At 49.4% G+C, this 22,607-nt stretch overlaps 1 protein-coding gene across 2 annotated transcripts in view; it reads left to right on the forward strand.

Moving 5' to 3' along the window:
* The window catches only part of ANKRD33B (ankyrin repeat domain 33B), a 100,079-nt gene that overhangs the window by 73,906 nt on the left and 3,566 nt on the right, over positions 1-22,607 (forward strand). The window contains exon 3 of one of the 2 annotated variants that reach the window (XM_065905717.1): positions 14,071-14,211. The exons of the other annotated variant lie outside the window; for it this stretch is intronic. Coding sequence (XP_065761789.1) covers positions 14,071-14,211 — 141 coding nt within the window. The remainder of the gene's footprint in view (positions 1-14,070; positions 14,212-22,607) is intronic. 2 annotated transcript variants of the gene reach the window in all.

Here is a 22,607-nt window from a genome sequence, read left to right on the forward strand (position 1 = left end):
CTGGTCAGCGTTGGCCCCCGCCGAATCTGTGTGGTTAAGGAAGGCTAGGAAGTGACCACACGTTTGTATTATTTGCTATCACAGCTGTGTATCTCGGCTGAGAGTCAGGAGTCCTGCCTCGGAGTGTAAATTAGGAGGCAAGTGCCTGATATGCCTGTCTCGTGTTCTCTTCAAAGCCTAACTTTCTCAGGTTCTTCTGCAGAATCAGGATACAGCTGAGGGACTTCCCTGGCGGTCTAGTGGTTAAGACGTCGCTTTCCAATGCAAAGGGTGGGGGTTCAATCCCTGCTCAGGGAGCTTAGATCCCATATGCATTGTGGCTGTGGTCAAAAAACCAAAACACAGAACAGAAGCAGTATTATAACAAATTCAATAAAGGCTTTTTTAATGGTCTACATAAAAAAAAAAAAAAAAGTAAAAAAAAGATACAACCGAACCTGAATTAGGCTTTTTCTATGGAGAGAATGTATGAAAATATAGCCTCCAAGAATCCCTAAATATCACTTAGTCAGTAATTTTAACCTCTACCAGACTTGCCCTAACAGAAGTATAAAGTGAGATAATGGAAGGAATGACTTACATCCCGGGGGGTGGCTTTGTTTATTGTTCAGTCACTCGATCTCGTCCAACTCTCTGTGACCCCATGGACTGCAGCACACCAGGCTTCCCTATCCTCCACTATCTCCAGAAGTTTGCTCAAACTCGTGTCCATAGAGTCAGTGATGTCATCCCACCACTTCATCCTCTGTCATCCCCTTCTCCTCCTGCCTTAAATCCTTCTAAAACATCAGGGTCTTTTCCACTGAGTCAGCTCTTTGCATCAGGTGGCCAAAGTGTTGGATGGATTTAGGTGTTTCCTTTTCCTGTTTCTTGTTCCCCTTTAACAGAACTGCAGAAGATAGATGAAATCAGAAAACACGGAGGTCTTTCTGAACTGGTGATAATATCAAGTTGGTTCAGCACACAGCCTCTGGTGCATCCTTGAAGCCTGTTATTCCTTGAACATATCTTTCAAGTTCTGTAGGAAATGCACTGAGAGCCAGTCTGGCATTATTTTTTAACTTATTTGTTTGTTGTTTTTGCCTGTGCCGGGTCTTCATTGCAATGTGCTGACTTTTCTCTAGTTGCAGTGAGTGGGGACTATTTTCTAGTTGTGGTAAGCAGGCTTCTCATTGCAGTCACGTCTCTTGTGAAATACAGGCTCCAGGGCTCCTGGGCTTCAGTAGTTGTGGTTCCCAGGCTTTAGAGTGTGGTCTAAATAGTTGCATAAATAGGTGCATGGGCTTGGTTGCTCCATGGCGTGTGGGATCTTCTTGGACCAGGGATCGAACCTATGTCTTCTGCATTGACAGGTGGATTCTTTACCACTGAGTCAATGGCAACCCACTGCAGTATCCTTGCCTGGAAGGTCCCATGGACAGAGGAGCTGGCAGGCTACAGTCCATGGCGTCGCAAAGAGTCAGACACAGCTGAGCAGCTAACCCCAAAGAAGCCCTCCATGACATTCTTCATGTCACTTGACGCTGGATATGGGAGGCTTCAGGCAGCGGCCAGGAGGCTCAGACTGCCTGTGTGTGTTCTGACTTGTGAACTGGATTTGGGGAGGGTCCCACTTTCGAGGAGAATGTATGACTTGGCCTGAGCCGGGGATAAACGCCTCTTCATTGTATTTATCTTATTTTATTATCACTACACCCGATCATGATTTGAGTCTGACTTCATTGTGATTTTTATGGATTTTTGAAGTGTTTTGCTTTTACTCGGTTTCTGTTTAAAATAAATTAGGGCTTGGCACGTCTCTCAGGTTTCCTAGCACTGCCTTGCCTTTTCCAGTAAACTCCAGTTTTCTGAGCCTTTCTGACCGAGCACAGCAGAGCCACCTCCTTTGAAACTGCTGGCCCTGCTCTCCAGTTAGAGAGGATGGCCCTGCTCCCCAGTTAGAGAGGATGGCCCTGCTCCCCAGTTAGAGAGGACGGCCCTGCTCCCCAGTTAGAGAGGATGGCCCTGCCCCCAGTTAGAGAGGATGGCCTGTCCCCCAGTTAGAGAGGATGGCCCTGCCCCCAGTTAGAGAGGATGGCCCTGCCCCCAGTTAGCGAGGATGGCCCTGCCCCCCAGTTAGAGAGGATGGCCCTGCCCCCAGTTAGAGAGGACGGCCCTGCTCCCCAGTTAGAGAGGACGGCCTGCTCCCCAGTTAGAGAGGACGGCCCTGCCCCCAGTTAGAGAGGACGGCCCTGCTCCCCAGTTAGAGAGGACGGCCTGCTCCCCAGTTAGAGAGGATGGCCCTGCCCCCCAGTTAGAGAGGATGGCCCTGCCCCCCAGTTAGAGAGGATGGCCCTGCCCCCCAGTTAGAGAGGATGGCCCTGCTCCCCAGTTAGAGAGGATGGCCCTGCTCCCCAGTTAGAGAGGACAGCCTGCCCCCCAGTTAGAGAGGATGGCCCTGCCCCCAGTTAGAGAGGATGGCCTGTGTGCGCTCCCCACTGCTTCCCCCATGTGCAGCCCCCCCTGCCCCATTTCTGGATGGTAACAAAGAATCTGTCTTCTTCACTGGTGCTGCTGGAACGTGATGTTTCCAATCAACAGTTCCCTCTACTGGCCTCATTTGGGAAATCCCATTCTGAGTACCTGCTGTCAGAGCAATCAAGTCTGCGTGTGTGCGCGTGCTGGGTCATGTCCAACTCTCTGCAACCTTTTGGACTGTAGCCCGCTAGGCTCCTCTGTCCCTGGGATTTTTCAGACAAGAATACTGGAGTGGGTTGCCATTAGACAACCCTAATTCAGTAACGTTTTCCCATTTTTAGAGCAGCACGGGTTTATTGTCTGTCTCCTTTCCTTGAATGAAGCATAAACAAGACTTTTAGCTCATAATTGGTACCAGTTACATGTGAATGAGTCAAAAATTATTAATTGTGATGGCCACGTGATCTTGAGAATGTGTTTTTATGACTTGTGCTTAGTCAGTCATGTCTGATTCTTTGTGACCCCATGGACTGCAGCCTGCCAGGCTCCTCTGTCCATGGGATTCTCCAGGCAAGGGTACTGGAGTGGGATGCCGTGACCTCCTTCAGGGGATCTTCCCAACCCAGGGATCGAACCCAGGTCTCCTACACTGCAGGCAGATTCTTTACGGACAGAGCCACCAGGGACATGAAAATTAGCAACTTTTTTGATCATGTGAACTTCTTTCAAAGGAGCAGTAGGAATCCTTCAGCTTTCACTTACTAAATATTTACCAAGCGTGCTGTCCGTTGGAAGTTTTGGACTTGCGATCAGGGTCACGAGGGTTATGGTGGCTGTGGGAATCCATGGCCACATGGAAATGTGGACCATGAGGCATCATGGTGTAGGTGCCTGATTCAGTCTTGGGGGACGAGGGCAGAGTTTCCACTGGAAGGGGTGGCCCATCGGGCAGCTGGGTAAAAAGCAAAGGAAGAACATATCTGGCAGGGGGACTGCAAAGACCAGTAGGCTAGAGAAAGCATGGCCCACGGGTGAATGAGAGGAAAGCTGTGGTCTTCTCTGATGGCTCAGGGGTAAAGAATCCGCCTGGCAATGCAGGGGACTCGGGGCAGATCCCAGGTCGGGGAAGACCCCACATGCTGCAGGGCGACTAAGTCCGAGCACCACAACTACTGGGCCTGTGCTCTAGAGCCCAGGAGCCGCAACGAGAGAAGCCACCGGCATGAGCAACTCGGGCACCGCGGCTGGAGAGTAACTCCTGCCTGCTGCAGCTGGAGAGGAGCCTGAGCAGCACTGAGGACCCAGCACAGCCAAATACATAAATAAATCACCATTTTAAAAAAGAGAGAGAGTTGTGTGATTAGAGTCCATGGTGCAAGAGCTGAGGATGAAGACGGGATACAGGGAGGGAAAAATAACCTTCTCTCTACCCTACTGGATTCCCAAGTGAGACCCCTGTAATAAAAGACTAGCAAGAGAGAACCCGACATCTATAAACCCATGCACCTCATGTGTAAGTGGGGGACACCCAGCTAAAGATGAGTAACTCAAGCAGGTGGCTCAGAACTCTGGCTTATATGTCATCTTCCATAAAGATGGAAGATGGAAATATATGCCATCTGCATATATTTATGGAGAAATGACAGGACAAAAGAAAGCCGTTTTTGAATAATGTCTTGTTACAAAGAAGAGAAACCATACCCCTTTTTGGGTATGTGAGTGACATGATGGATGTTACCTACACTTACTGTGGTAATATTTCACAATATATGGAAGTCAAATCATTATGCTGTACTCCTTAATTCAACACAGTGCTAGATATTAATTATATCTCAATAAAACCTGGGAAAATATAAGAATAAAATAAGAAAATGTATGTCCTGCTTTTAGGCAAATGGGGGAGGACAGGGAGCTTTTCTTGTATCTGCTTCTTCTCTGTTGTCTTTGGCTCAATAATTCTTATGCCACAGGTGCATGTTTTGGGTGGCATATTCTGCTACCTTTCAGAGAGCAGGGCTAGATAGAAGGAAGCCAGCTGGTTAAAGAGTCAAGAATTTATCTAAAGAGTAGAAAGCATGAGAGGGTTTAAGTAGTAGTTGTGTTGATCAGAAGAGTCTCTTGCTGATGGTGTAGAAAATGGGGCATAAATGGGACAGGTTCAGTCAGGAGAGGAATGGAGCCCAGGAAGGATATGGTGGTGGCTCTCATCCAGGTTAGAAGTGGGGATGGGGAAACACGGACAGATGTTTGAGGGGTGGCTTTGGCAGAATTCCTCTGTACTTGGATGTTGATGGGATAGGGGAGGGCTGAAGAGAAAGCCCAGGCTTCTGGCTTGGGCACTTTGGTGGGTGATTGGTGATGTTCATCATTGACGAAGAATGTGAATGGGAGGAGTAGGTTTGGAAGAAACATGTTTTGAGTTTTATATGTTGAGTTTGATTTGTTGGTGGAATGCCCAAGATGAAATATCCAGTAGACAAACACTTAGGTAAGAAACTCAGGAAAAGAGATTAGCTAGACATAAGTGATCTGAAAGTTTTAGGATGATGACTTGATCCATGAGGGTGGATAGGATCACTGAGGGAGGGTGTACAGGATGAGAAGAAGGCTTAGTCATGCATCTGAGGAACAGTGGCATTTCAGAAAGCAGAAAACAGAAGAATTCACAAAGAAAATTCAGCGGTGGCCAGAGAGCTAGGAAGAAAATCAGAAGGGTGAGCTCTCAGGACATTTGCAGAAAGTGTTAGATGGAGCAGACAAGTGGTTAATGCTATGGAGATGTCTAGTAAGGTGGGAACTGACTCATGACTGTTGGATTTTTGGTACAAGACAGTCATCCGGGAATGATGGAAGATGGTTTCAGGAGAATTGGTGGGGGTGTAAGTAGCAATAGTGAGAGTAGGTGACTAGAATTCAGACTACAAAGATGTCAGATGATTGGCAGATGACTAGAATGCAACGATAGGGCCACAGGGATTATTGCTGATCATTGAAATGGATTGGATGTTTATGTCCCCCCTCCAAATTCATGTGTTGAATCCTAATCTCCAAGGGATGGTAATAGGAGATGGGGCTTTAGGGAGATAATTAGGTCATGGGGGGGGATCCCTCATGAATAGAATTAGTGCTCCATAAAAGAGACCCCAGAGAGCTCCCTTACCCCTTCTGCCACGTGAGAACACAACAAGACAGCTATCTATGAACCAGGAAGTGGGCTCTCACCAGCCACTGGACGTGGGTTCTCACCAGACAGAAACTGCTGGCACTTTGACTTTGAACTTCCCAGCCTCCAGCACTGTGGGAAAAAAAAAATACTTCTTGTTTAAACCACTCAGTCAGTGGCAGTTTGTTACAGCAGCTCGAATGAACTAAGACAGTCATGTGTATTTTAAGATAGGAGACCCCTGAGCACGTGTACCAGCTTACTGCTGCATGACAACCCCCAACCCTCTAGTTTAACATGTGTTTATAGTTGATGCATCTGTGGATGGGGTGGGAGCCGGCTGATCTAGACTGCCTTTGCTCACGTGTCTGTGAGCGAACTGCACCCGTCTGCCTGGGCCGCTCTGCTCCATGCGTTTCTCATCCTCTTCCTGGAACCATCACGTCAGCTTGGGCATGTTCTCCTTGGGTAGATCGTCCCGCCAGTGTGTGTGTTTCAAGCTTCCACAGATGTCCTATGGGCCAATGTTGTTGTTGTGTTGTTTTGACTGCACTGGGTGTTAACTTCTATGCTCAGGCTTTGTCTACTTGTGGTGTGAGAGCTTCTCATTGTGTTGGTGTCTCTTGTTGTAAAGCATAGGGTGTGAGGGCCTCAGTAATTGTAACGCACAGGCATAGTTGCCCCATGGCGTGTGGGATCTTCCCGGACCAGGGATGGAACCCCTGTCCTCTGCATTGGCAGGAGGATTCTTAACCAGTGAACCACCAGGGAAGTCGCAGTGTTCTTAACTGAAGAACGCTGAAGCCACATAGCAAAAGGCGAAAAATTTAAGCCATTATACAGTCTGGTGGGAACGAATTTGAAAGTTGGGGAGGTTGGAGAGAAAGAGGAAGTAGTGTGTAGCATGAATATATTCCCCAGCAGTAGATGGGGAATGTCTTCAAAGCGCTGGAGGGGGAGGCGAGATTGGCATTTCAGTAGGAGAAGAACCCTCTCCTCATTTCTAGGAGGGATGTGGGGAAGTGTGGGGGGTGGCGGGGGGAAAGGAGAGGGAGTTCCCTTCTGTGGTTTCGGTTCCCTCTATGAAGCAGGAGGTGCAGAGGGGTTTCCTGGAAGGCAGGGGACTTACGAGTGGGGACGCTTAGGGCTTTCCTGATGGCTCAGGGGTAAAGAATCCGCCTGCCAGTGCAGGAGACAGGGGTTTGATCCCTGGTCGGGGAAGATCCCGCGTGCGGTGGAGCAGCTAAACCTGTGCACCGCAAACTATTGAGCCTGTGCTCTGGAGCCAGGGAATCACAGCCCCTGCCACAGCTACTGAAGCCCTTGCGTTCTAGAGCCTGCACTCCACAACAAGAAAAACCGCCTCAAAGAGAAGCCCACGCACCGCAACTAGCGAGCAGCCCCAGCTCAACGCAACTAGAGAAAAGCCCAGGGCAACAGGCCCAGCAAAGACAAAAAATAAATAATTAAGAAAAAAATAAAAGAGAGTGGGAAGGTTTAAAATTCCCCACTTGGGGCTTGGGGGATCGTCACTCAATGGAAATCAAGGGTGAACATGATGCTTCTAAGAATGTATAGATATTAACCTTTTCTCTTTAAAACCATGGCAATGATCCAAAGGGAGCATTTCTTCCGCAACATAGATAGATGGATAGGAAGGCAGGCTTGGCCGCCATGGACTTTTCTACTCCCATGTACTCTCAGAGAAAATGCCATTGGCCAACTAAACAACAACAGCGATATCCAAAGTAGAGTCAGAACCCTGGGGCTGGGGTGGTCCCAGGAGTTACCTTTGGTTTTTCTCTTTCTGTTATTTAGCTCAGCCCAACAATCACCAAAATGTGTCCATTCACTTCCTTCTGAGCCAACATCTCCTCTCCAGCCTGCTGTCCTGCTGGGGTCCAGCCACCATCTTCTCTGTCCATTGCACGCCCACCCACGAGCCCCCTGCGCCCCCCTCCACTGGTGAGACTTGTGTCTGGCGTGGATGGGATCCACACCTAGCAGCCAGGCGAGAGTCACTATCCCTACCTTGCAGTCTGTTGAGTGACCCTTGCCTAGATTCCCCTTTCGTAAGACAAACTTTTGAGTTTTTAGAATAGTTCAGACTTACAGAAAAACTGCAAAGATTCTGCAGAGAATTCGGTACACCCCACACCTGGTTACCCCTGCGGTAGAATCTTACACTATTACGACACATTGAACAAAATAAACAAACCCATATTGATGCATTTTTATTATTAACTCAAGTCCATTTCTTAAAATTCAGACTTCCTCGTTTTTCCCCCAATGTCCCTTTTCTGTTCCAAGATCCTGGCTAGGGTCCCAGGTGGCGTTTCGTTGTCATGTACCCTCAGGCTCCCCTTGGCTGGACAGTTTCTCGGACTTCACGACCTTGACAGTCTGGGGAGTGCTTGTTTAGTGGTCTGCAGTGTGTGTGCTGAGTCGCTTCAGTCATGCCTGACTCTCTGCGACCCCACAGACTGTGGCCCGCCAGGTTCCTCTGTCCGTGGGATCTCCCAGGCAAGAATCCTGGAGTGGGTAGTAGTCTGTAGTGGGTCCCACGATTAGAGTGGAGTTTCGGTTTTTTTTAAAGGAGGACCACAGAGGACATAGCCGTTCTCAAGACGTCCTTTGAAGGGTTTTGTTTTTTTTTTAAAGTGTTCAATGACATCAGTTACAGATGGTCAGGCCGACTCTGTTCAGAATCATCGGACAGGTGTGAGGACCATCGCAATGGGCAAGTGGGAATTTATAGCCAAGGAGCAGAATGGTGGGCGAGGGGTCTGTGGGTGGAAAATTACTAAGACGGAACATCAGAGAGATTCTGGCCAAACCAACCTAGCAAGATCCTTGATGAAGACTGGTTGGGGTGATTGGATATCCCCTGCGGGGTGGTGGAGGATGAAGAACAGGTCAGACACTAGATTTGGGCAGGGGTGAGTTAACTAGAGCTCAACTGACTTATTAGCTGGGTTCTTGCTCAAGTGAGCCTTGGCCAGAAAGGGCACAGATGCACCTGGGAGGAGGTTCCGGAGCCTGACTGAAGTTTGATCAGCGGAGACTCTTTGTCCGCGCACGCTCTGGACACGACCGTTGACCCCGATCACCTGGCTGAGGTCGTGTTGGCCAGACGTCTCTCGCGTAAGATGACCACCCCCACCACCAACTTCACAGTCTACTCCTTGGACTGGAGTCTGCACAACCCACACGTGAAGGAGTGGGATCTACTGTGACCTCCTTGGGAGTGGAGTACGTGCGTCAGTTATCTGAAATTTTTCTGCCCTGAGATTTGTCTATTAGGCGCTGTTTATACATACTTTGGAGAAGGCAATGGCACCCCACTCTGGTACTCTTGCCTGGAAAATCCCATGGACGGGGGAGCCTGGTAGGCTGCAGTCCATGGGGTCGCCAGGAGTCGGACATGACTGAGCGACTTCACTTTCACTTTTCGCTTTCATGCATTGAAGAAGGAAATGGCAACCCACTCCAGTGTTCTTGCCTGGAGAATCCCAGGGACGGGGGAGCCTGGTGGGCTGCCGGCTATGGGGTCGCACAGAGTCGGACACGACTGAAGCGACTTAGCAGCAGCAGCAGCATACACACTTAGTCACCTGTCATTTTCACCATTGTGAGGTTGATATTATCTCTGGTTTTCCAGATGTAGAAACAGATTCAGTGACCCTCGCATGGTCACCCAGATTTTAAATGGCAGGCTGCGAGCTTGAACTTGAGTGTTCTCAGAGCCAGCTCTCTTAAGTACTCAGTTCTTTGTCTGCATAGCCACTTAGTCACCCCACTGAAGCTGTGTCATCAAGAAGTAACTTATTCCCTGGGTCACTTATGCCCTGCTTTTAGGCAGGGTAAGGCTCATGGGGTCCATGGGAGGGGGTATTCTTGAGCTGTGTGTGGTCAGCCCACATGTCAAGTCCATTCTGAGGATTTCAGGGACCAAGTCCTATCCCATATGGCCCATGGTGACTAGGCTCATACTAGATTTTAACGTGAGACACATTCTGTTTTATAAGGAAGTTCAGTTCAGTTGCTCAGTCATGTCTGACTCTTTGTGACCCCATGGACTGCAGCTTGCCAGGCCTCCCTGTCCATCACCAACTCCCGGAGCTTGCTCACACTCATGTCCATCGAGTCGGTGATGCCATCCAACCATCACATCCTCTGTCGTCCCCTTCTCCTCCCGCCTTCAGTCTTTCCTAGCATCAGGGTCTTTTCCAAGGAGTCAGTTCTTCACATCAGGTGGCCAAAGTACTGGCACTTCAGCTTCAGCATCAGTCCCTCCAATGAATGTTCAGGACTGATTTCCTTTAGGATGGACTGGTTGGATCTCCTTGCTGTGCTCTATTTATTATCTATCATCTATCCATCAACCTATCTATCATCTACCTATCTACTTACCTACCTTTCATCTGTCCGTCTACCTGTATCTATCTATCATCCCTCCAACCACCTATCTATGATCTACCTATATCTATCATCTATCCATATACCTGCTACCTGCCTGTCTCTCTACTTGTGTGTGCGTGTGTTTTACTCACCCAGTTGTGTTTGACTCTTTGCGACTCCATGGACTATAGTCCTTTTCATACTGTTCATGCCGAGGAATTGATGCTTTTGAACTGTGGTGTTGGAGAAGACTCTTGAGAGTCCTTTGGACTGCAAGGAGATCCAACCAGTCCATCCTAAAGGAAATCAGTCCTGAATATTCATTGGAAGGACTGATGTTGAAGCTGAAACTCCAATACTTTGGCCACCTGATGCGAAGAGCTGACTCACTGAAAAAGACTCTGGTGCTGGGAAAGATTGAAGGCAGGAGGAGAAGGGGACGACAGAGGATGAGATGGTTGGATGGCATCACCGACTCGATGGACATGAGTTTGAGTAAGCTCCAGGAGTTGGTGATGGACAGGGAGGCCTGGCATGCTGCAGTCCATGGGGTCTCAAAGAGTCGGACACGACTGAGCGACTGAACTGAACTGAACTGGACTGTAGCCCGCCAGGCTCCTCTTCCCAAGGGATTCTCCAGGTAAGAATACTGGAGTGGGTTGCCGTTCCCTTCCCCAGTCTCTCCACTTATTTGTCATCTATCATCTATCTATCTACCTCCCTATCATCTATCATCGATCCATCTGTCATCTACCATCTACCTACCTATCTACCTATCATCTGCCTGCATATCTATTCATTAACTATCTGTCATCTATCCCTCTATCTACCCATCTATGATCCATTCATCAATCTATGTACCTCCCTGTCAGTCTGTCTGACTTCTGCCTGTCTATCGTCTATTGCTTACCTAGCTATCATCTGTCCCTCTATCTATCTACTTACTTATCATCTATCTATCTGCCTATCATTTGTCGTCTTTGTTACTCAAGGAGAAAGCTCCTTTCGGTTCATTGTCATCTTAAAGAAGGTTAACATCTATCCATTCTCAGCAGCATCGGGTCCATCCTCTGATTCAGCTGAGTGAGATTGTCTGTGCAATGAGAGGCATTGTTCTGTCATCCGGAGGAAGCCAGTGGGACCTGGGAGTGATTTCATGGGTCATGACATCTTGAATCCGAGTTGTCGGAACGCGTGGGTTTTTCCAATCTCTACAGAACACGCAGGACAGATCCATGTGATGAACCGTTTGCTTTGTGGATCCTAGGTGTTCCTTCTTGCCTGCTCAGACTGTTTCGGATATGTTAGTGCAAAGGACATCCTGCTGAAAGTGTGGCCGACATGCTCCTTCACCTTTTTTTTTTTTTTTTTTTAAATGGCTCTAAACAAGTTGCAATTTGTTTCACTATGACCCTGGCTAAATCGAACTGACAGGTGCTGCAAAGCGCTTAGCTGGACCACAAACGCAACTGAGATCAAAAGACCCCCTCCCCCTGCCCCCGCCCTGACAGTTTGCCCCAGTTAAGCTGCGTTGGGGATCTGACAGCCAGCATCCTTCCTGGGTGGCGGGGCGGGGTTCTGTAAACAGCGGGGAGTCACAAAGTGTCAGCCTCTGGTTGGAACCTGTGAGTCACGGATCGGAAAGGTCCTGCCCATCTGTTTCTGGCTTGTTAACCCGGTGACAGGACCGGGTTAGTCAGCGCTCATCTCAGAAAGTCAGCGATGTTTCACCTTTTCATGTGAGCGATGCGGTCAGGAGGCGGGCTGAGGTCTGCCCCGGGGAGGATCACACTGCTTCTGCTCATGTCCACACCCTGGTTTCTGGCGCTTGTTCGTTTTTCACCCGGAGCCTGATGAGAAGGAGGTACTATCGCTTGGCCAGCAGCCTGCAGCGTCTGGTGCCATTTGAGGAAGGAAACCGAGTCCCACCTGCACGTCTGTCTCGATCGGGGTGTGACAGGGAGGACGGGGCTCCCACGTGGGAGGACTTGGTTATTGAGGGGCGGGCACCGATCGGCAGGGCCGGGGCGAAGCCCAGGTGATGCCAAGGTGGCGGGAGAGGGAGCTTCTGCCTGCCGCTGCGCTGGGGGCCTGTGTTCACTCAGCCTCCTGGCCTGCAGGGCGTGTGTGTGTGTGTGTGTGTGTGTGTGTCTCAGGAAGCTCCTTGTGCCTCGTGGCTGCCATCTTCCAGGGAGGTCTTACCTCCTCTGCCATATCCCCGATCTCACACAGTGCCCTTCCTGGTACCAGCCAGGGAAGGAGTCTCAGGGTTCCCGGCCTCTTTGAGGTGCAGAAGCCTCCCTGTGGAGAGCCGGAGGGAAAGCAGAAAGTCCAGTTCCGTGTCCACCTGGCCCCACACCTGCCCTGACATGGGGCGGGGCGTGGTTTCCAAGGAATCTGCGCCGGGTGGGGATGAAGGGGGTTTCAGAGCTGAATCCTCAGGGTGGAGGGATGGCGACTGGGGACTTCCCTGGGGGTCCGGTGGCAGTGCAGGGGATGTGGGTTCCATCTCTGCTCGGGGAAGGTCTCACATGCTGAGGGCAACTCAGTCTGTGCGCTGCCACTCCTGAGCCCTGGAGCCTGGAAGCCACTGCAGTGAGAAGCCCAACACCGCAACTAGAGAGCAGTCCCCGCTCACAGCAACTAGATAAAGCCCTCATGCATGAACGAAGACCCAAAGCAGCTCCCCCCCGCCAAAAAAAGGATGGAGACTGGTACCCAGGCCCTCGTGCAGACTGCCTGCACTCCCGAGCTGTGTTAGCCATCATGATTAGGGCCAGGATGCAGATGGCAAGCAGGAGGGGCTGGGGGTGCAGGGGTCAGGGCGAAGGGGAGCAGCTAGGGAAGCCGTCCTCCACCTTGGTCCTGAAATGGTGACATCTGAGCCTCTGGGACAGTGGTTCTCAACAGGGCTGATTTCGCCCCTGGCGATACTTGGTGAGGTCCAGAGACACTTGCGGTTGTCATGCCTGGGAGGGAGGAAGGTGTAGTAGCTACAGTGTCTAGTGGGTGGAGTCCAAGGAGGCGGCCCGCCATGCTACAGGGCATGGGACAGCCCTACACAGCGTTGCCTGGCCCAGGTGTCAGCGATGCCACGGCGGGGACCTTGGTCTAAGGGACTCAACCATCTGGGGCGTGGGGAGGGTGGCGTGTCATGTCACTCGAGGACCTAAGAAGTGTGGCCAGCGGGCTTCGGACAGCACAGGCATTTGACCCCAGAGACTCTTCGTGTGTCGTCTGAGGATCTTTCTCTGGATGCTCCCAGGAGCATCCTGGGAACACGGCTTCTCACATGATGTTCTCCTTATTCACTGCTGCCAAAGAGTGTGTGGGCTTTTTGTGATCCTCTGGGAATGAGCAGAAAATCCGACCCATTTTTTGGAAGTCCAGGGCAATGAAGGGGAGAAAAATATATTCTGGTATGAATATTCTTACCTGCTTGGGTTAATGGATGAGGGTCTGGTTAGCAGTACTCCCTGTGTTCCCTGTGGGTGTGTGTGTGTAAGAGACAGAGAGAGAGAGAGGACCTTCTGAGCCATGCCAGGGTGGCCGTGCGCACTAACACATCCTGTTGCTATGGTGATGAGATGCAGACTGTCTATTCCCTGAGGCTCTGGAATTCTGGGAAATGGCTCCGAGCTTCCTGTTCTGTTTTGTATCACCCTCACCTGCTGGGAACAGACAGCATCTGCGTGGGCCCAGCTCAGGTGTGCTCTCACCACCCCCGCAGCCTCCTTGCCCCCCACATGCCCTCCTTAACGGATTGCCTGGACAGCTGGGCCTCAAGCGGGTTGGCAGAAGCAAACATGAGTGAACCAGAGGCAGCAGCGCTGTGGCCCAGGCAGGGTCCTCTGTCACCTCGTATCCTGGACTCCTGAGAATTTTTTCCCGTGGCCTGGGAGGCAAACACACACACTGCCCACGCTCCCAAAGATGGTCCAGTCCTGCAGGCAGATGCTGCCCCGTTTCCCTCTGTGTGTAGGAAGCCCCTCTGGGATGCCCGCTCTTTGTGGAGCGTGGTCCACCCACGTGTGCGTTTCTCTTTTCAGGGCACATCACCATCACCAACTACTTGTTGAACTATTTCCCCGGTCTCGACCTTGAAAGGAGGAACGCGTTCGGGTTCACGGCCCTCATGAAAGCCGCCATGCAGGGCCGGACGGAGTGCATCCGAGCCCTGATGCTAGCAGGTACGTCCCCACATGCCTTCTGTGGTCGCAGGGCCCCAGGCAGTGCTGAGTGTGCTCCTTGAAGAATACCTGTTGGGACTTCCCTGCTGGTCCACTGGCTAAGACTCCATACTCCCAAAGCAGGGGGCGAGGGTTCAATCCCGGGTCAGGGAGCTAGATCCCACACACCACATCTAAGAGTTCACATACCACAACTAAAAAGATCCCGCCCGTTGCAGTGAAGATTGAAGATCTTTCCCCCCTCATTCTAAAAGAGAATCAGTGCCCATCACCTGAGTTGCTCTGACAATTAAGTGAGAACACGTTTGTGAAGCCCACACCCAGGGTCGGGTGCAGAGAGAGCGTCTTAACATCTCAGTCAGTGGGAGATGCTGTTGTCGCTGTTACTTGTTTTCATCATCTTATTTTGGTTTTGCTCTTGGTGCTGGCTTCAGCCGATCTTGCTGGATCCTACGAGCTCCCGGAGAGAAGGCGTGCCCTCCCATCTCCGTGCCTTGTGTGTGCATGTGGGAAGTCGCTCAGTCGTGTCCGACTCTTTGCCACCCCATGGACTATAGCCCTCCAGGCTCCTCTGTCCATGGGATTCTCCAGGCAAGAATACTGGAGTGGGTTGCCATTTCCTCCTCCAGGGCATCTTCCCAACCCAGGGATCGAACCCAGGTCTCTTACATCTCCTGCACTGGCAAGCAGACTCTTTACCACTAGTGATACCTGGAAGACCCTCGCCTTGTGATTAGATGGGAGTTAGAGGATTCCCAGCCTACTTTGGATTTTTATTTTTTCTCCTGCTTTACTTAACTGGAGTGTTTTAGGAGATGCTGTAAGAAAAATAAATTCTGTAATCAAAGACAGGCTTCCAAGATGAAAGACTTTTTTGCAACTAAAAATGATCTTAATTGAAATTAATTTCATTGATTGTGCTTTTAACTCAATGTTACAGTTTCTTTTTTTTTTTTTTTTAAGAGCGATGGGCTTCCCTAGTGATTCAGCAGGAAAGACTCTGCCTGCCAGTGCAGGAGACTTGAATTTAATCGTTGGGCTGGAAGATCCCCTGGAGGAGGAAGTGACAACCCACTCCAGTATTCTTGCCTAGAAAATCCCAGGGACAGAGGGACTCTGTCCATAGGGTCAGAAGGAGTCAGACACGACTTAGCAATTAAACAACAGCAATCAGTTTCTACGAGGTTTATCAAGAACGTTGGGGAGGGATAGCCCCTCCTAATTAAATGGTGATTGTGACGCCTTTGTGTTTGATGGGGGGGGCACTTCGTCTGCTTTTACTGCTTCTGGATCTAGTGGTAATTGAGTGTAGCCATTTACTTTTACCACCAAAAACTTACCCTGTCGATCCAGGCATTTTCCCCAGTGAATTAATTTGAATTACAAACCCTCTTGCTTTTAGATCAATTGCCTCCTAATCACTCTAGACCATGCATGGGATTTCCTGTCATTCTGTTTTCCTGGGTCTGGTGTAGATTTCAGGCAGTTACAGGATCTCAGAACCATTTTTCAGATCTTAGGAGAGATGGGCCTGTTTAAGACAGTGTATTCAATGCTAATATGTTTCCCCCCCTTTCCTCTGTTAACAAATTTGGCATTTGGTTTCATATACTTTCCCTTTCCTGTTCCCACCTGCGTGATCACAACCCCATGAGACCAGAATAATCCCTCACGAGCACAAACCTCTAGGGCCCGCATCCCTGAACTGAACGTGGTCAGAGCAGAAAGACCTATAAAACCAACTGGACCCTGGTGTCAAATTCCAGCTCCTCCGTTCACCCTCCCTACACCCAAGGCCAATCACCTCCTGCCCCAGGCCTGTTTCTTCTGTAATATTCAGTGGATGTCATTAGTTGCTGCAGATGGTCGTGATGGGGACTGAATGAGTTCACATATGACACGGACGGTTGCCTGGAATGGAGGAAGTCGTCAGGAATGGCTGAAAAAGTGAAAAATGTGAAATTGTTAGTTGCTCAGTCACGTCCTACTCTTTGTGACCGCATGCACTGCATCCCAGGCTCCTCTGTCCATGGGATTCTCCAAGCAAGAATAGTGGAGTGGGTTGCCATTCCCTTCTCCAGGGGATCTTCCTGACCCAGGGATCAAACTCGGGTCTCCTGCATTGCAGGTGGATTCTTTGCCATCTGAGCCACGAGGGAAGGTTATTACTGTTATTGCTGATTTTATTATTTTTTAAAAGTTTTAATCATGTATTTATTTTTGGTTGCACTGGGTCTTTGTTGCTGCGCATGGGCTTTCTTTGTGGCGAGTGGGGGCTACTTTTCCTTGCAGTTCGAGGGCTTCTCATCGAGGTCGCGTCTCTCCTTGTGGAGCGCGGGCGCCAGGTCACGCAGGCATCACTAGTTACAGCTCTTGGGCTCTAGAGCACAGGCTCAGTGGTTGTGGTGCTTGGATTTAGTTGCTCCAGCATGTGGGATCTTCCCTGACCAGGGATCAAGCCCTTGGCAGGCAGCTTCTCCTCACTGTAACACCAGGGAAGTCGGTTATTAGTGACTGTGTGTTTAATATGATTTGTTAAATGAAAAACCATGGTATACTTTTCCCTTTGCAAATATCCTTATGATGAGATACTTAACTTTCTTATGGAGGGTAATGAGCGTGTAACTCGGGTTTCTTAATCCTGGTCCTGTCGACACTGGGGCCAGGTGATTCTTCAGGGTTGGGCTGTCCTGTGAATTGCAGGCTGTCGAGCAGCATCCCTGGCCCCTGCTGGCTAGGTGACTGTGGCACCTCTCGGTTTTGACAACCAAAAATGTCTCCGGAAGTTGCCAAACGTCCCCTATTGTGAAAGTCGGCCGTTGTTGAAAGCCACTAATACGATGTAAGTGGAAAACAATGGGGAAAGTGAAGAGAGAATCTGACACCTTTTTCAGGAAGCTCTTGACTGCCCTCTAAGGCTTTTATTGTTTAACTCTAGAATATTTTCATTTTCTGCTGTTGCCACTAAGTTAGCATCTACATTTCTCCAGGCAAGTGGGTTACGTTTTTCTCTTACAGTAGATGTGTGTGTGTATGTTTTAGAAGAGAAAACCATACTTGATTGAATGTCTTTTCTGAATTTGACACATAGCAATAAGGATACTTGTTGAGACAATGTAAACAATTGGCGTGAATATTTTAAAGTCTTCTTATTTCCATTTGAATTTATTGAGAAAAACTAAAGCCTGTAAAGATCCTAAGATCTGAGTATTGCTTTTGGGTTGATGTTTACGTACAGCTAAGAGCAAAGTACAGAATCAGGTCATCCTGTGATCATTTTAAAAGCAAAAGGCATTTTGCAGTACTATGTAATAACGGTTAGGATAAAATTGTGGATCTCATTCTCATTTTTTTGGGTGCAGTATTCTTCTGAACCTGAGTGTCTTTCTGAATCTGGGTTGAATTTCATTATATTTAATAAGAATTATTTCCTTTTAGAAATGAGTCATTGAATTGAATGCCACCTCTAAACTGTTTAGATTTTCCAATAGTTCATAACCTGAGTGCCTATAAGCTCTTATTACCTTGTCAGGCAGAACAAGGTAATGTCAGAATTACCGAAACTTAGGGTTTTAATAAAAATATAACCAGGTTCTAAAAAGCTGATCTGTTGGCTCTCTCATTTTTGGCTTCCTAAGGAGAACTGTCAGCTCTGCTGATATCACAGCAGGGCTGGGGCTGGGTGGTGCTGACTGCAGAACCTTGTTAATTCAGTGGAATGTTAATGCTCCAAAGCGATGGATCTGTTTAATACGTGGCTCTGAGAACCGCACGGAGGATGTGATTATCTCTGAAGAGAAGCAGAACCCGGCAGAGGTTGGCAGGCTCCAGACTTGCTCAAGTGAGCTGGCTTTCACATCTGACGTGTGTCATTGCTGCGGCACTTGGGGAGCAAACACAAGCAAACAAAAGCCTCGAGTTGCCCTGTGATCGTGGGCAACAAAACAGGCAGAAAGGAAGGCAGAGGAGGCTCGTTTAATGAGCAGAGAGCAGAGGCATTACTGCTAATGATCATATCCTCATCCTTGTTGTAGGCAAGCCCTGACTGTGTGTTTCCGGAAAGCCGAAGGATACGATGTTCCCGGAGAGGTTTCTTTCTGCTTGTAGAGGAAAACATGAATTTCCCATAATTAAGTTGGAATAGTTTCAAGTTATTAAGCAGAAGAAGAGCTAAAAATTGGGGATTTTATATCACCAAAGGCATGGTCTCAGCGTGGGCACCCACGAAAGCCAGTCATGAGACAGGACACGAGCTACTTGTTCTCGAAAGTGAGGCCAGGGGCAAGTGCTTGTTTGAGAAAGTCACCCCAGGAAGCCAGGCAGGGAAGACTGGAAGAGGAAGCCATGCGAGTTACCGGGTGGGCACCTGGGAATCAGCGCTGCCGAGACATCTTAGACTGAAGAGCCTGGGGGTGGGCTGGCACCCCTGCCTTTAAGGGCTCTTCCCGATGACCCTGCCTCCTGATTTATCATGCGGATTATACCCCAAGATACCATATTGATTAATATATTGACTATATCATATTCATATTGAATAGCATATCATATTGAATATCACATAGAATATCATATCATATTAAATATATCATATTGACTATACCCCAAGATGATATATTGATTATATATTGAATATATGATATTCATATTGAATAGCATATCGTGTTGAATATCACATAGAATATCACATCATATTGAATATATCATATTGATTACACCCCAAGTGCCCGAGATACAGGCCGGAGGTGGCTCAGGAGGAAGCCTATAAGGGCTGGTCCACAGTGAACTAGTGTGACCGTCACCGCCAGAAAACCGCAATTCCCTCAGTTCTTGTCCTCTTGACGAAAAAGAATTCAATCGAGAGACACGAAGCAGTTTTAAGGAGCAAGAGTTTCACTGAGCAAAGCAAAGGTATGCGCCTGAGAGAGAGAAGCGAAACCAGATGCTGCCCCACGGGTAGCACTTCTTTTGCGGGGTGGAAAATCCCGCCTGACGTTCTGCGTCATTTGACGACAGGTTGATTGGCAGCTGGAGGTTGTGTAACTTCCCGCTTGCCCGCAGGAGCCTGGTCACAAGCGCCCAAGTGAAACCCCAGGGCTCTGGGGGAGGGCAAACACGCAGTGCTAGCTTATTACAGCTGCGGCATGATGAACCCGGGGTTACTGCGAGTCACCTTTTAGGTCTCCGTGCGCCTGTGCCGGCCTCTGCGGGTGGTTTTATCTCGTTTTGTTCTGGTAAGGCTGGAAACTTAGCGGTCCTTGACCACAAAAGGGGAAGCTCTCTGGGTGTGTTGTAATCACCTGTGTCTAGGTGGGGAGGGAAAGATGACCCCCCGACCCCGTCCAGGATGAAGCATGGACCCATTCATGTCTAACATGAGCAGAAAGCCCTCTTGGTGGGGGTAAACTGGAGTGGGACCCTCATTTGAAGGGTAGGTTGCTTGGGGATAGGCTTCCTGGGGTGGCTCAGATGGTAAAGAATCTGCCTGCAGTTCAGGAGACCCAGGTTCGAACCCGGGGTGCGGAAGATCCTCTGAAGGAGGGCGTGTAACCCTCTCCTGTATTCTTGCTGGAGAATCCCATGGACAGAGGAACCTGTCGACAGTCCATGGGGTGTACAGAGTCTACAGTCCATAGGGTTACACAGAGTCAGACATGAGTGAAGTGACTTAGCACATCACGTGGGTTGGGGCCTTACAGAGACATAGGAAAGGAAGCGATGCGTCCTGGGCTCTGCCTGCCTCCTGCTGCTCCCATGGACCCGGCCTTGACTCTTGGGGGAAAGGGTCCTAAGAATGAGCAACAGAAGGTAGACTGTCTTCCTTTAGTCCCTTTTAGGAGGTTTGCTTCTTCCAATAACAGAAATCCTGACTTGAGAGTTGATTAAATAAAGCAAGCAGCTGTTTGACCTCACTAGAAGTCACCGTGCAGAGCTGGCCCTACTCCCTGAGAACATCACAGACCCGGGTTTCTTCCTCTGTCCTTTTGTTGACTCAGCACTGCCCCCACACCCTCCACCCTCCCTGCCTTCCAGTATGTCAACTGGTCACCTCATGAAGAGCTCGGGTGCTCACCGGAGCTCCGGGGCTCGGATCCGTGTCTCGGACAGGAAGCAGCGTCACTGACAACACGGCCCCTTTTTCTAAACTTAATCAATGTGTTTACTTATGGCTGTCCTGGGTCTTTGTTGCTATGTGTGGGCTTTCTCTAGCTGCAGCGAGTGGGGACTACTCTCAAGTTGAGGTGCGTGGACTTCGCATCGCTGGGGCTTCTCGTTGCAGAGCGTGGGCTCTGGTGGGGCACGTGGGCATCGGTAGTCATAGCTCTAGAACAAGGGCTCAGTAGGCTCGGTGCCCAGGGCGTAGTTGCCCCTCTGTGTGGGATCTTAGTTCCCACCGGGGATTGAACCTGTGACTCCTGCATTGGCAGGCGGATTCTTAACCACTGGACCACCAGGGGAGTCCCAGGCGTCCCTTTGATCAGGGATGCAGCAGCCTTCTCCTCGGGGCTCACTGCCCGGTTATAAGGGAGGCTGGGAAAATGGAAAACAAGATGGCAGGGCACAGAGGTCAGCACCGTGATCCTCAGTGGAGTGGAGCTGTGGGTGGCTCCTCCGGGGACAGGTTTGGCTCTCACAATTGGTGGAGTGCTACTGGCCTCTAGTGGACAGAGACCAGGGATGCTGTCTAAAGTCCTGCCAGCACAGGAGGGCCTCCACCATGTAGTCATCTGGCCCAAATGTCAGTGTGGTTGCTGTTCAGTTCCTCAGTCGTGTCCGACTCTCTGCGACCCCGTGGACTGCAGCACGCCAGGCTTCCCTGTCCTTCACCGTCTCCTGGAGATTGCTCAGACTCATGTCCGTTGAGTCAGTGATACCATCCAACCATCTCACCCTGTCGTCCCCTTCATCTCCTGCCTTCAGTCTTTCCCAGCATCAGGGTCTTTTCCAGTGAGTTGGCTCTTCACATCAGGTGGCCAAAGGATTGGAGCTTCAGCTTCAGCCTCAGTCCTTCGAATGAATATTCAGGACTGATTTCCTTTCGGAACGGCTGCTGTGATCTCCTTGCAGTCCAGGGGGCTCTCAGTCTTCTCAAACACCGCAGTTCAAATAGTTCCGAGGGTTTGAAACTCGGGGTTAGACCAGTGATGAGGGACTGCCTAGAACTGAGTAGTTGCTGGCTTGAATAAAATAGAGGATCCTGTATAGACAACTCACAGCACTCAACTTGGTAGCAAATGAACTAATTGTCAGGAGCTCAGCTCTTGTCTGCACTGCTGAAGCCCTGGGTGAAACAACGAGGGCTGGGGGTTAGGATACCAAGAGTCTCCTGGGCAGGAGACTGGTACACTGGCCTTTCAGAGCTGCTCCATACTCTCTGAGAGGTATATGCATAAAATGCTAATCATCAGTACTTGTCTGTCATGATTTAACGACTGTGTCCAGGACTTTAATATTACCCTGAATCACAGTGATTTCTTAAGGAAGTGAATCCCTCATTTGTAGCATGACTCAAGACTCTTGGGCAGCACTAGAGTCAGAATGGCCTTTGTTCTTTCCAGTGTTTGTATTTTCCAAGATGATTTTGGAGAGGAAGAGGCACACTCAACTTTTGACAGCTGTTCCTTTAGTTTTCCATTAGCATTTGAAAAATGTCTCTTTCAGGCTGTGTTCATTAAGATTTTAATTTTGCAGTTTGCTCCTTTTCAAGTGACATGCAATTAATTAAGGCTTAATGTGTCATCTATTTTTTGCAATGACGTTTTTACTGCCCCCTTTTCATTTGAGTCAGTTTATAAATTGTACTCTAGCTAATGAGTTCCATCCTGATTTCCAGTTTCAAATAATTATCACTCTTCTAATATGGTGATTCTTTAATGTGTCACAGCATTAAGAGTGTTCCTGGGCAAACTCAGGTGAACTGGGTCTGCCTGGGCCAGGGGGCCACGGGGGCTGCAGGACAAGGGAGCCGCTGAGACCTCTACTCCTCTTCTCAGTGCTTATTCACCAGCCTTCGCGTGTCAGACACCCCAGTCTGTGTGGGATGTACATGCAGAAGCCTCTTCCAAGCCTGGACCCTGCGGGGCTTGCAGGCTAGATAACTGCCCTATTTCACCACGTTGTTTTGCCAGTGGAAATATGACTAAGGGGACTTGAAATCCTGAATGATTTTTAACTGTATATGCGGCTGAGATTGGACCAAGATTAACTGAACAGCAATTCCTTTTTAATTTCTCTTTTACTGAAACTTACAAACATTTCATCAAGTTGCCTTGAAGATTAACTTTGCAGGATTAGGAGGGGTAGTGGGTGGTATGGGGAGATTTGTGAACGCAGTGACTTGTGTAAGGGAGACTGTGGAGATGTAGGAGGCAGATTTCTCCAGAAAGACAGAATGGATG

This window comes from Muntiacus reevesi, chromosome 14, assembly GCF_963930625.1.
Source record: "Muntiacus reevesi chromosome 14, mMunRee1.1, whole genome shotgun sequence".
Taxonomy (NCBI): Eukaryota; Metazoa; Chordata; class Mammalia; order Artiodactyla; family Cervidae; genus Muntiacus; species Muntiacus reevesi.